General features: G+C 39.5%; 1 protein-coding gene across 2 annotated transcripts in view; it reads right to left on the reverse strand.

Moving 5' to 3' along the window:
- The window catches only part of LARGE1 (LARGE xylosyl- and glucuronyltransferase 1), a 216,455-nt gene that overhangs the window by 71,373 nt on the left and 129,800 nt on the right, over positions 1 to 15,282 (reverse strand). For both annotated transcript variants that reach the window (XR_011697439.1, XM_071551666.1), the window contains exon 6: positions 4,555 to 4,659. Coding sequence is in view for 1 of the 2 variants with exons in the window: in XM_071551666.1 (XP_071407767.1) it covers positions 4,555 to 4,659 (105 nt within the window). In the remaining variant the exon portion in view is untranslated. The remainder of the gene's footprint in view (positions 1 to 4,554; positions 4,660 to 15,282) is intronic.

The following is a 15,282-nucleotide window of genomic DNA, read 5'->3' on the forward strand; positions in this document are numbered from 1 at the left end:
AACAAAGGTAGGGATGCAGTTATAAAAAGTAGAGGTATCAGTTTAGCTTCCCACCTTTGACACAAACAGATTGACATTTCCTATTGAGCCTAAAAGCAACCATAGGCTGGCACTTCTTAAATGGCTGCCTGTACAGCATCCATAATACTTGTACTTCAAATACATCTTTGCACTTTGTAAAGCGCATGTGTATCAGTATGCTTTGCACTGATAACAGTGTTTACTGAACAGGCTCACAATGTCTTAAAAGAGGAATAATCTAATCAAAAAGACTGGTACAGTGTGAACCTTAGTAGTTGGAGAAAGTGCCACTTTTTGACTTGACATGGTTTTGGACATGTTTTTTAATATTAAAATGCATTTTTCATCTGTTTACAAAGGCTCCTGTACTTTCAACAAACCTATTGATACCTGTTCCTATACCAAACATGACTAATGGTTTATGTAATGGGAGACAGAAATACTGCAATGGCTTCCAGAAAGACTATGGCTAAGCTTGGACAGCCCCCCATGGTGGGTATTTAAAGATTCTATAAATCATGAGTTTTCAGATTTCTTCATTCACTGAGACAATGTGGAAAAACCCCTCTACTCTCAAGTAACCAATACACATGAGAACAATTATCATACTGTCACGACCAGAAACCTGTAGGGCTCAGCTGAAAGCTGGTATTGGGTTTCTGGACCAGGACCACAGGCAGTTCCATGCCTATCACCACCTCATTTTGCACTGCTTTACTAGTTAGTTATTTTCTGCACTGAAGATGCACAGGACCATCATGAAGAAGCACAATATTTGATCCAGACTAATTTAATATAAACATATTGTTTTTTATAATTCAAAATTGTTAAATATTATGCAAAAACTGACACAACATACCCTTCCAACTTCCAATTCAGCTTCCATGTGTCCTTTTTTTTCAGGGAAACAATACAGGAAAGAGATCCATTCTAGCATTTTTCCAGAAATTACAAATATGGGAGTAATAAGGCACGGTATACATGTAGCCTAGTAATTGTTAGGTGCTAGCCATTCCCTTCTGTTCCCAATCCACACGTCTGATAATGTCACATTTCTCAGTGTGGGAGTACAAATCCCCAGCTCAAGCTACTGAAACACCTCCTGATGGTATCTGGTAGTTGCACTGAGGCAGTACATTTCAGATGAGCCTCAACTCCTCGGGATGGGCTTCTGCAGTCTAGAAATCTGAAATCCCTGGGGCCAACATTTTTGGAAACATCCTCCTGGCACCCAAATTACAGGCACAGATTCATCCTAGAGCTCCATTTGACAGGCATGGAGTACATTCTCAGCTAATAGAAGTTGGCTTTGCTGCACTAAAGCCAGAGAAGCCTGGGGTGATTCACAACAGCTGAAGAAGGGGCCCAACGTCTTAACAGTCATCAGAAATGACTTTTAAAAGCTGTTCTACACCATGATGGAAAGTATAAGTCAGACAAAGTACTAAAAGCTTTTATCTTTAGAATTTCTTTGACAAGGTACTTTTCTGAGGACTAAAATGATTGTTAGTCCAGAAATGAACATCACACCATACAGTGCAATTCCGGAACTCTCAGTTTAACACCTGTAAAGAGAAAAATCATAGCGTGGCTCAGGCAACACTTTCAAAAGCACAGTTTAGTCAATGAAAGGTAATATATGTTGTATAGAGAGAAAAGTGTGCTTTAACTAATTTATGAGGGATCTGTGAGAGTTAAACTCAGTGCAGACAAGCAACAAGAATGGTATTTAAGAAGAGTATTTGATTAAGCAGATTGCTGAGTGTTGGCCAGTGAAGTACAGAAAAAACTTGGTAACTATTGAGGTACAGAAGGAACTGTGTTTAAAATGGCTTGAGAAGATACTGTTACCGCAAATGAAGAGTGTTTCTAAGAAAGAACATTTTAAACAATAATTAAATTGTCACTGAACTGACTTTGAGTTTGGTCTACTTTTCCTACAATTACATTATCATGGATTAAAGTATGACTTGGATTATCTGCCTGTGCAAATGAGGAAGAAGAATGAAAAACAAACAAAATCTTTCCTTGAAAATCTCTGTTGGCTTTCAAGAGATTTGGCTTGGGCACATAGGAATAGGAGAATGCACATGCTTACTGGGTTTAAAGCACTAGCAGAGAAGGAACAAACACACCTTTGCCTTTAATATATCTGCCTTCTGAGACTCCTCCAATCTATATGTTGTCCAGAGTGGCTCAGACATAGAAAGATTAAAGTGAAAGAGAAATTATTTACTTCAGAAACTGGGAGGAAGCAGTGGAAGAATTTTGACTTTGAGGGGTGCTTCTGCATCGGATCTGTCAGGGTTAGGTCTGGCTGAAGAAGCTCACATGAAAATCTCTTTTCCTAGTATTGTATCTTAGGTCTGTAGTAAACACTCTCCCGAGAGCAAAAGCAAAGTCTGTCTGAGGGCTTCCCCCTGATCCAGCTCTGTTTTAGCTCATTAAAGTTTCAGAGGTTTGGGGGCCCTTTCACTGTCCCAAAGGACAGCTCTAGGCACCTGAATTTCTGTGTCTTCCCTTTCCTGGCCCACTCTTCTTCATGAGTGTTGTATTTACAGATATTGCCTCTATTTCCTGTGCACTCCCCACCATGCTCCTGCCTTATAGTTTTCTGAATCTTCCTTGGCCACAGTGTTGTAGTCAGTGTCAATTATTTCAATTTACTGAACACATCAAACAAGCTCCAGTGTCATCTTCCCTGAGAAAATTACACCTCCAATCTCCACTAGATTATTGAGGCAAACAATGAATTCAATCAAGAAATTATAGTAAAGGGTGCTGATTCTGTCAATAACATAATTTCCTACTTTTCAGAGGTTGCACTGTTTCACTCAGTGACCTCTTTTTCCATGAACTTGAAAAAACAACATTGCACTTAAGATCACTTGTCAATCTTCTATACATTATCTATCTTCTCATTTTCGTTCTAAAAAAAGTTTATATAACTACAGGTAAGTTGTGTGAAGAAAGCAATTGTGACGAGACTAAAATCATGGGCAGTATTATGGGATTTTCACGGCCTGAGAGATATGCATTAATAGAAGAATTAACACAGGCAATCTATGTGAAGGACTGCAGATATTCAATTATTTTTGTTTTCAGTGGAAAATACATGTAATATACTGACATTTAGTATCTCTATAAAACTTTTGGAACAGTAAGTTAAAACAATATAAATTAAAGCCTTATGGCACCTTTTTTAATGTAATTACATTTTAGACACTTCCCACTATAAATTTCTGGGTTATTCTAATTCTTCGTGGTTGTGTCACATTCCTCTCTGCTAGCATTAAAATGGTAGAAGGGAAGAAGCAAAAACGCAGCAAAAAGAAAGTAAATATAAAAGACAGTCATGTCTCCGGAGAACAAAATATACTATTTTGTGGTATAACAGTTAACAGAATTGACATCAACAACTTCAGCTGTGTGTTAACATAAGCTTTCAGGTTTCAGGACAAATCCACGAAACTCATCTCTGTCTCATGTTTTTGCAGGGTTGGGAGCAGGGGGTGGAAGACCAAGCCTTTCTATTTGCAATTCTGGCAAGTAGAGATCCAGAAAACAAACCTACTCTGCCAAAATCTTGAATCCATATCTATCTGAGTTCTGTTAGGGTATTTTTTGAACATTTTCACAGAACAGAGATGCTTTGCAGGGGCTGAAATAAAAATTCACAAAAATTAGTGGGATTCCCACAAACATACAAAGGAATATAGAAATATAGATGACCCAACCACAATTTGTTCAGTCCTTTTTCTAGTTAGTCTGTTTAATCAATCCATTTCTGTGAAGCAAAACCACTATTATGGTGAATAATTTCCTGATAGTGCAGGACTCATCTGTTCCAAATGGAGGCTTCACCATCTGTTCTGTTCTTTTATTACAAATAGAGAGGGAACTTAACTCACTGCATCAGCATGTAAACCCTACCATTGAAATGATTTAGATGTACGTGTATGTTCTTTATGCACCTGGTATGTTTTCTCACATACCAAACACAAATCAGTGTGAAGACCTGTCTCTTGTAACCTAATAAATTCTTTGATCTAGTGCCTTTAATTCTTTCTTATGGCAGCAAAAATTGATGGCCAGTAGCTTGCATTTTATTAGAACAATTATGACCCTGTTGCTATCCTGCGGGAGTTGTATCTTTTTTGGGCTGACATTTTGTGATACCATTTACCTCTCTACAGAAAAAGAGCCTTGATTCCTATTCATTTCCTCTTGCTGGGCCTACATACATGTTGTCACGGACAGAAATCTCGAAGGAGATGTGCTGAGAATCTGTCAGATTGCTGAAAAGCCCTGTTCTTCCCCAAGAGGTGTCACACAATCTTTTCTAACACCATTTGGAGAAGACTGGAAACTCCAAAATGCATGACACTGCATAATTTTTACTGTTTTCGAAGACAAATTTAGCTATAGCTTAGAGAAGGAGGTGTAAATTACCACATCTCGTACTCTCTACACCAGGAAACTGATTGCATGCTCAATGCAGAGGTTAATTTGAAGAAAACCCTCAGGTCCTACCTGTGTTGTATCCCCTCCCAAGTGCTGGCCAGGGTCGATGATTCTTCCAAAGGTTGCCCAAATACCAATCACTCTGGTTCTCTACTAAGCCAAGAACTTGCTGCCCTGAAAATGAGCAAATTGCAAGAAGATCATGAGACAGAAGACAATCAATGGAAAACAAACAAGAAATCTGGAGAGGGACAACCAGTGGAACGAGAAGACAAAGTTCAGGGGCTGCCTTCCTTCCATGCATTTGGAAGAAGCCTGCTTATGTAACAGACAGCAAGCCTAGCACAGCTCATTTCTTCCTTCTCCCCTGGCTAGTCTCGGTAATTAAACACTGTTGGAACCTTTGTCACGCTGACAGAAATATATAACCCAGACAAATCTGAATGCTGCTTGATTTTTGAGTACAATGATGGAGAATCCTTCCAGTGAGCACTAAGTGTTGGTAAAATGATCATCTAACAGGAAGATCTGTTTGAACTCTGATGGAGACAATATAATTGAAGAATGAGGTTCAATATAACAAACTCTTTTTTTTCCAGGCTCCCCTGTACTAGTTTCAGGGATTTTTTTCTCAGTCACAAAGGAAATCCCTTTTCAGAAAAATATTTGATTCTATGACTTTACTTACATAATAAAGTTGCACTGTTTTAATTTAAGAGAGTAATTTAAAAGTCACTTAGGTAAGCCTGTGTAGAATGCTTCATAGAAATTACGATTTCAATTTTATTTTAGTTTATCTTACGTTGATTAGCAGTTGGCTTCAGCTAGAGTAAAATGTGTTTCAAATCAAATGTGTCTAGAAGGTTTGCCCTGCTTAAAAATCTACTAAAAAGGGAATGTTTGTATAGATAAGGACTTAATTATCCATCCTGAAATGTGCTGCTTAAAATGTAAATAAGAGAAGTGATTGAAATGATGCTCTGGTAACAGAGGATGAAGGGAAGAGGAAAACTGCATTTGGAATGGTGTTTTGACAGACGGGCATGCTCAGTGAGGGCACTCAGACTGGTATTGGAAATTATTTTGCAACCTTTTGAGAAAGCAATTAAGCACCATGCTTTGATGGCCCATTTTTATATCCCAGCTATGCTCATAAAATTGTGTGCATGGTCACAGCAGTACACTGAAAGCATTAAATAATCATTTTATGTTGCTTATGTAAGACCACAGCTGTATTGCTAAAATCTCAGTATGGCCCAGGCCAAGACTGGGCTGAAAAGCAAGACATAACAACAGAAGTGATTAATTCAATTTTATAATTAGCTGGAAAACTGATTGTGGTAGTCCTCTGTGCTATCTGTAATTCAGGGGGATGTCAGTAACTTCCATATGTGTCTCAAAAGCTGTTTCAAAGAGTGTGAGCAGCAGTGACTGGCCAATGCATATAAGATATAAATCAGAACACAATGAAAGCATTCAAGGAGTGAATGGAAATAAACCTAAAAATAATACTGAGAGATCACCAAGTCTGCTCGACACCACTGCAGGAACATCCTACTCTACCCTAATGGCAACATGGCACTTCCCACCAGACTTAATTTTCTAATGATGTCTCTCCTTTGCCATTAAAAAATTTATATACTCATATATATATATAAAATTTTTCACATTATACTCCATAAGTAATTTTTCAAGAAAGTGGAAAATCTGGGGGAGAGCAAAAAGATCATATAAAAGACCACAACAGATTTATCTTCCCATTGGTGCTACTGAACACTGGTAATATTAACAGAGTGCAAAGCAGAAGCAAATGAAGAAAATTACAAGTTGGCAGCAACTGTAACCTAAGCAACTGAAGCTTTGTCCATACCACTAAACTACAGCACCCCTCAACCTGTGAGACACATGGAACACACTAGAGAGCACGAGACACCACAACCTCTGTATTGTGCAGAAATACGAAAGGGATCTCAACTGGTTGAAAGCAGTCTTAGGCAAAAAGATGCTGAAGGACACAATGTAAACCAACACTTGTTGACTTCATCCTGGAAGTCTGCCTGTTCTTTATAACCACTCCCTTACAGCTGAGGTGGAATAAATCAAGATAACAAACTACTATGGCTTAGTAAAGAATAAGACAAAAAAACCCCACGATAAAAAAACTCAGGTGCAGTTGGGCTGGAGTGGATTGGCACAGCTGGTAGAAGTAAAGTGCCCCTGCTCATAATCTAACAGCACATTTCACAGCTCAGCAGCCCACAGACCCTTCTCAGGACAGTACTGCTAACATCAAAAGAAATGGTAGAATTCCATTTGCAAAACACAGATACTGAACTTCCTTACCATGGAGCATCACTCTGCTGTCATTATTTTAGTTCTATGAATTTCCCATCATGACAGAGTTCAGCCTTTAAATTGACGAATAATAAAAAATGAACAAACTGTGCTACGTGTTAATGGTTTTCCTTTCCCACCTATCAGTGCAAAATCTCAGTTCTAATAATGTGCCCCTGAAACACTTTTTTCCATTATTATTTCTCATGCCAAGTTAAACTGAAAAGGCTCAGGAAATTATGTTTGCATGTATTTATTGCAGCTGTATAATTTCCTTCCCCCTTTTCGCTTTATTTTTGAAGACACCAGAACAAATCCTGCTTTCACCAGTATTCCGTGAGGTTTGATACGGGACATGGATGAAGGCAGAAATTAACATCATGTAAGCTTTAGGACTTAGATACATGGATCAGATAATGTGACTTACTGTGTACCAACTGAGCTGGAATAACTGCTTGTACATGTCCCTTTAGCTTGTCACAAATACAAAGTAAAATGTGTTAGTTAACATGCTTTACTTGGCTTTTGCAATGGTCTGGGAATGTGCACATGTTCATGTACTGTCCTAGGGTACAGCATTATGCAACTTGTCAGGCTGTTGTAACTCTTACTGGTGCATAAAATCCTAGTAGGCAGATGTGATGGCTTTTCTCCCAAGCCACCTTGGAGAAAATTAGGGAGATATGCTTTGAATCTTCTCTAGTTATATTTCTGTTTTCTCTAGGCTGGAATAGTGTTGCTGTCTCGGCCAAAGAAGAATATATTTTTATTCCCCTTTATATTGTCTCTATGATCTTGACTTAAGGCAGAAGTACTTGGAAAACCAGATCTTCAGCTGCATAGCAAATATTAATGTTTACAAAAATGTATTAATTCTGAATTAGTATAGAAGAAAGAAAATCACAAATATTTTCTGGAAGAAATTCCCAAATATTTTGATCTGAAGATGCCAAAGAAATGTCTAAAAATGTACAACCCTCACCACTTAAAAAAATATAAACCAGTGTGATACATAATACAGATGCATAATATATACCATGTAGAACACATTTTTCTATGTATCTAAAAGTTATAACAAAATAAAATCATTACATTTTGTCCTTCCAGTTGTGACCAACTAAAAATGCTTCACTCACAGCTTTAATCAACATGTTTTATATTAATGAATCATTATTACAATATCTGCCCTATGTATCTGATCACTACCAGTTATTTCATTTAGTTATTCACTTTTCCAAATGCATTATCAAGTTACAGAAATAAGGCAGTGGCCAAAGCAATGAACAGTATCGAGCAGGCACAGGGAATTCTGCCTTTGTCCACAGCTCTCTGACCATCCACCAGCCCCATCCTGTCCCCTCTGCCACCCTTCAAGCCTTCCCCAGAAGGTGCCTGCAGGTCTGTGAAACTATCACCAGGTGCATGTCACCTCTAATGATACCGTAATCTGAATTCAGATTTTCTGAAGAGAAAGACCAGAGCTCCTTCCCACCATGGCCTTTTGGAAAAGCCAGGCATAAAACAGCGATGTGAGCTTCCAGCACATGAGAACACAGTGGCTACCAGAACGAATTTGAACTGTTCAGCATTCTGAGCTGCCGGTTTCTTCTTCCTAAGAGTTATTATAATAAAATACCTAATAACTAACAGCAAAACCTCTATCATTTTCTGTTCTGGCCCTGCAGTTATGATTAAGTGCACTCCTCTCACTGTCTGTTACTCCAGGCACAAGTTGGCTTATGAAAATTAAGCTGTCTTTCTTACTTCTTCATACATCATCACTAACAGCCAGACAACAGAAAACAAGACTATGATTCTGGCATGATCACAGTGAAAAATTATTGAGCAGGCAGAGTTACAGCTGGATTGCTGGGAATGGGGCTGTATGCTGCCTGGCTGGGCAACGAGACATCTCCACAAGGCAGCTGCAGCTACAGCATTTTGCACAGAAAAGCTCCCTGACAGCTCTCGCATGATGAGAGGTGCTTCTCTCCTTGCAAAAGCTTGGATGTTGCTGGGAGGAGGTTTCCATGGAAAAATGGATACTTCTGAACCTGACAACTCAATGCCTTCGATTCTACTTTTACTTCAGAGATTTTTGGTGGCTAATGGAGGGAAAAGCATTATACTGTAATTCAGGCATCGAAGGGGACTCCAGCTCCCAGCTGTGATACTGATTTCTTGGGTGACATTGAACAGGTCACAGAACAGCCTCTTGCTCAATTCTCCCTTAATAAAATCTTACCACTCTTCTATTTTTCCTGTCTCACATATCGCAAATATAAGTCCTCTGAGTCAATAAGCTGTGTGCTAGTTTCTACTGAAAGGACAGGAGTGGCAGCATGGGACCAGGCTGAAACTCCATCCAGCACAGGGAGGAGCAGCTGTGCAATCTGGAGCACAACAGTGCAGCTGTATGGTCACACTTGTTAATATTGGTCCTTTTGCTTTCAGTGACACATGACACATCTGAAGAAGTCTCAAGTTTTATTTACGTTGAGTCTGGTATCTGCTAGTTTCATTTGGTGGCAGTCTTGGTGCCTGTAGAATAACATTTTTCTATTCTGCCCTGATTTTTTCACACTTTTAGAGAATTTTATCTTGTCTACTTAAATGGAAGTGTTTTGCTTGTTTGTTTGTTTTAAACTTATAGGGGCTTTTACAAGACTCCAGTGCAATCATAGTTAAGAGCAATGGACCCACTGCAAGCACTGTGTATAAGCTGCACTTTCTCAGGACATCCGACTGTTTCCAGAAAGGGGAAACTAAAAAGGCATGTTAAAGGGGTACGAAGGGCTGGGATGCCACCTGCTGATCACCCGTGACCAAAGGGTGAGCTGGTATCACTGGGAAGATCCATTTCAGCACCATTCTCTTGACTGTTGGACTTGCAAGGCCTTCAAAGTAAAAAAAAGTGCAAAGTAGTCTTCAGCCTTTAAAAACCTAAGTAAGCAACTTCTACACTGTAAAGGAGAACAGAGCAGAATTCTGTCTTGCTAATTCTACTTCAACAGCTATGGTTTAGACCATTAGGAATTTAATATAGACACAAATGCTGGAGCTGCAGCCAAGTACTGCCAGAGCAATGTACGTCTTCAGTGTAAGCTGAAAGAGAGAAGAAGGTCTCAACCAGAATTGAAGATTCAAACTTGGCAGGATTCAGAACTACAGTGCTTTGCTCCCAAAATGGGAAACAGAAATAGAAAATAAAACAGTGACAAGAGGGAAGAGGGAAAAGATACATATTCTGAATGCTTGGCCAGTACCAAGTCTCACAAACACAGTTAGGACAAGCTGAATCTATATTGGTGCAATGAAGCAGGATTATTTTCACAGAATCATGAAATAGACTGAGTTGGAAGGAACCCATAAGGATCATTGAGTCCAACTCTTAGCCCTGCACAGGACTATCCCCAAGACCCCTACTATGGGCCTGAGAGTATTGTCCAAATGCTTCCTGAACTCTGGTTGGAGATAAAATCTTTGATTTATGAACTTTTTCTCTTTTCTTCTTCCCCTGATTTCTTTTTCTTTAGCCTTTGAACACCTGTGTAAGACACCCTTCCTTTCTGAAATGTGTGAGTTAGTATAAATCTGCATGTGTTCACTGAAATTGGTGCACTTAAACTGACTGATACTAGCTGAATGTATTGCACCTTGTGTTAAGTCTTGCCTGAGTGACTGACCCTTTCTCAATGGACTTCCTGTCCTTGTTCGTATGTTGGTTCACACAAAACAAGTGGCTTCCAAAATTTTTCACTTCTCCTGCCACATCTCTCATCCACCTCTTCAGATCACTGTCAAGTTCAAGCTTTTCATCCTCACTATTGCTGCCCATTGCAATTCTTGCCCTGTCTATATAAATTCATGTTTCTTCCTGTTCCCAAGCTTATTCCTCTCTTCTACTGCCATGTCCTCTCTCATTTCTAAAAGATTCTGTCTTCTTATGCAACAAATACCCTGACTTACCTCTGAAAATGTATTTCAAGCACAAAACTCCACAGTGCTTTCCTCTGTAATTTTTTTAGAAATTTTACCATGAATCCAATGTAAAATGTATATAGGCAAGTGTAGGAAAAGGCAGTTTCTGCTATGAAAGACTTCTCTTTTACATGTTGAAATATAAAGTTTTGGAGAAAAATGCCTTTCACATGTTATTTTTTTTTATTTGATAAGTCATTTGCATTAAGTACATTGCTGTTTCCCAACAACTATTATTCATTCTTAGTGGACTAAATACTCATGGAGAGAAGCTGCATGGACAGTTATTAAGGAACAGCCTGGATGAGAAGGAGGCCAAAGAGTAGCTCACTGAAGGTACTGCAGGCCAGTCTCAGGAAAGGAGAGGATGGCTCCACAGGAGCATCATGTTGGTCAGCACATTGGTGGAAGGAGAAGAAGAAAGGGTACCAGCAGTATATCTGATAATAGAGGTATGATACCTGATAAGAAAGGATGATAGATAAAGGAAGCGGAGGTAGATACAGTGTATTGAGTAGGGGTAGCCAAGGTGAGCCAGGATGACTCAGTGAAGGAGAAAGGAGAAAGCTAGTGAAAGGAATGAAGGAAGACTCTGGGAATGCTGAAACAAGAATGTAAAGAAATGGTATCAGCTGAGTTCTGGATGTACTCAGAGGTGGTGATGTGACAAGGGCAAAAGAAGTTACAACAACAGACTGGAGGAGAAGAGTAACTTGGCAAGAGTCTGGACAGAGAGAAATATGACAAGTGTTTCGTATGTGGCAGGAGGGAGGATTCAAAAGGCATTCATAAAAGGTGATCAAGAGGATAAAGTATACAGAACTGAACTGAGAAAGGTTGGGGTAAAGACCTAAATCTGATTCATCTTCATGAGGAAAGATGAAAGAATTAAATCAATCAAGAGAAGAAAATACATTGGGTTTTTGCGCATCTTCCAGTGTCCTCCAAGGAGCTTGTTAGAAAAATTAAGACAGTGAGGAGTGCAGCAAACCACAGCAAAGCTAGTAAATCTATCATTAATATTTGCAGCACTTTCATCTGCAGAATTTCAGGAAAATGGGCTCTTTGCAGCTGAGCACAAGTGTATAAAAAACCTTTCCCTTTGAAACAAAACTTTTTGAGGTTTTCTGTGACTATAGCAAGGCTTTGTGCACCCATGATGACAGCATTCCTATCTTTTCAGCACCTTAAGAATAATTCAAAGATATTATGGTTTGGACACACACTAAAGTTTTTGTTTGTTTTCTACTTGGCAGCCTATGAGGACAGGCTGAGAGAGCTGGGCCTGTTCAGCCTCAAGAACAGATGACTGAGAGGGATCTTGACACTTTATGTAAGTATCTGAAGGGATGGTGTCAAAAGGATAAAGCCAGACTCTCCTCAGTGGTGCTAAGCCATAAGACAAAAACCAAGAGGCTGGAACTGGTGCACAGGAAGTTCCACCTGAATATGAGGAAGAACTTTATTGTGAGGGTGACCACGCACTGAAACAGGTTGCCCAGGGAGCTTGTGGAGTCTCTCTCACTAGAGATATTTCAAAGACTGTCTGGACACAATTCTGTGCAATGTGCTCTAGGATGGCCCAGCTTGAGCAATGAGGTTGGACCAGATGACCCACTGTGGTTGCTCCTAACCTGATCCATTCTGTGATATGCCCAATGCATTGCCATAAAATGTGCTCTAGCATGAAGTCTCGGGAAGAATGAGCCTGATCACTGAAATGCTTGTGGAATGGTTAAGCTAGACCAGAAGAGAGGCCCACAGGAGCTTCACATGCTGCTGAGCCAGTCCCTCCTCATCTCAGTTTTTACATCACTGTTAATAGAACAAATTGTCCCAGCAGTAGAACTGACATCTAATTAACAGCAATGGGACACTTGACATGAACTCTTCCTAGCTGGTAAGTATTCTCTTCTAAACAGACTGCAGGAGGTCAGTGAGATGTACTTACTGCTCTGACTACACATCTCACTTTTTTATTCACATCAATGACAGTGTAAAGATTGTGTGCAACAACAGAGCTTTTCCCTTATCATGGTGTCCTTTTAAAATTTTAATCTATTCAATATAAAACTTCACACTCCTATAAAATAGAAAACTTCTTTCTCTGGAAGCAGCAAAACATCCTTGTGAACAAAATCAATTCAAATCCAGTACTTCTAGTATTCAGGCACTGGCCTGAGAGAAAGGGCCCAGAGTTTCAGGAACATACAAGCTGTTAAAACCACTGTTTGAATTTGGGCTAAGAAGGAGTAAGAGATCACTGAACAAAAAACCCTCTTCTTTTTGTTGCCAAAGATAATGCAATAAAACTGCCTTGGAGGAGCATGTGAAGAGCATGAAAGCAACTACCCATACACCATGACTCTGCCTTTCCTAAGTCCATCAATTTTTTAAAGAGGATAAGGCCCTGATATGCACATTTTTGTTGGCACAAACCCATCTGATGAAACACCTTCTCAGTAAAGGGGAGCCAAGCAGCAGGCTGCAATGTGTAATCAATAAATCTCTTATGCAATGCCTTTCAGTAGTAGGATTTTATTAAGGAGAAACTTATTTAGAGCAGGAGAAACTGAGGCACATGGTGATGGAGTGACATTTCCAAGGTCACCCGGAACAGGTGCCGGGACTTGTGAGACTCAGAGCAATGATTTTAGACACCAAGAGACACTGTCCTTTATGATAGCCTAGTGCCCAAACTGTCACTGCCAGTAATCATTTAGAAATTCCCACTCAGCTGGCCTTCTGAGCAGCTGTCAGCTCACTAGGTCCACTGATGGCTGAGTTTTCCCTTGCCACATCCCTGACTGCTATGTTCTGTTCTGTCACAGATTTGGGATTCCAGGCATGTCTCATCACTTTCCTCTTGATGTTCAGGCAGCTGCATATTTCTGCTGTAGCAATGTAAACCTTAAGCTGCCTCTGTTAACTGAACAATCTCAACTCAGTTTCAGACCAGGTAACAGAGGTTAGAAGCTGGCTGTTTATCTCCCATTTTCATTCTGTAAAGGGAGGAGAACATCCCTGCGTCCCCAGACTTCAGCAGGTTTCAGAGATTGTTGTCTGAGATTGTTGGAATAGTAAATTTGTTTATTAGCAATGCATTAGAGACAGAGAATAAGAGCTTTCTAAATTTTGAAGACTCTTCACCATTTTATCATATATAAACACCAAGATATTAAACTACCTTTCTTTTTATTTAAAAGAAACAAATCTTCTAAATTGATGGACAGACCAGGAATGTTTGTAAGCAAGAAATCAGTAGGTATGTATCATAAGCACTTTCTCTGAGAATCAGAGAAATCCCAGAATGTAGAAACAGTGGCAGAAAAAACATCAACATGAACAAAAGGGAAAGGATTGGTTTCCTAGTGACAAGTTAAAAAACCCCACACCAAATCAGAAAAAAAGTGCCATATTTAGTAGAAAAGGGCTGTAGTTACCTACTCAATGTGAAAAAGGTTGCCAAGTTATTGTATGTGCTGTTGAAATCCAACCACGTTGACATTATTTTTCCCCTTTGTTGGGTTCAGTTCTTTTAAAAAAATAAACAAGCTCAGCATTTCCCTTTGGCTATGTGGCTTAGCCAGCACCTGCAAATATTTCCAGGTGAAAATTCAGGATTTGACTCTTCAGTGGACACAGAGGGCAGTCAGATGCTCCCTCCTGCCCAGCACTTCTTGCCAATGCTATGAATGGCACTGGCAACTGGCTTGTGTAAACAGCTCCCTATATCCTTTTAATTATGGGCTTCAAGACAGGTCAGAACTCACAAACATTACCACTAAGAATTATTTATGCATCAGGAGTATCAGATGGTAAGATGACACAGCAAACATTTGTTCATACCTAATGATTAAGCCCAATTAAACCTGTATCAGGAAATATGATAGAGCTGATACCAAACAACAACCTACTGGTTTGCATCTTAGGCCTACAGAATAAGAGATACTTCTGCCTGATACTACAAAACGGTGGCTGTACCAGAAGGCTAATGATTTAGTGACAAGCTCAAAAGCCTTTGGATCCGTTCCTTGTTTATTGCAATCACAGATGGGTCACCTCTTCGTTGAGCGGCAGCTTCTCTTAAGTAGGGTACAATTCTGCACTCAGGCTAAACAGTGGATGAAAAGAAAAAAAGAACAACCTGGAGAACAAAATGGAAAATTTTATCCTGACAGTGTTGCAAGCTGTTTTGTCAGAGTACTGCAAATACCTAATAAATGGGCAGAGAATTGCTCCTAAATTTGAACACAACCACTCCTTCTCTATGTCCTTCTCTGTCTTTAACTTGTACCCTGGGGACATCTGGATTTACAAGGTAAAGTGGATGAGATGTTCTATTGCTCAATATGTGTCTACTTTAAAACTCAACTTGAAATCATGTGTAGCATTGACTCAGTTTTGCAAGTATGTAATAACCCTGTCCAATACTACAGAGTCAAGACTGGCACAGAGATAAAATTATGAAGCCACTTTGAG

This window comes from Pithys albifrons, chromosome 3 (assembly GCF_047495875.1).
Source record: "Pithys albifrons albifrons isolate INPA30051 chromosome 3, PitAlb_v1, whole genome shotgun sequence".
NCBI classification, from domain to species: domain Eukaryota; kingdom Metazoa; phylum Chordata; class Aves; order Passeriformes; family Thamnophilidae; genus Pithys; species Pithys albifrons.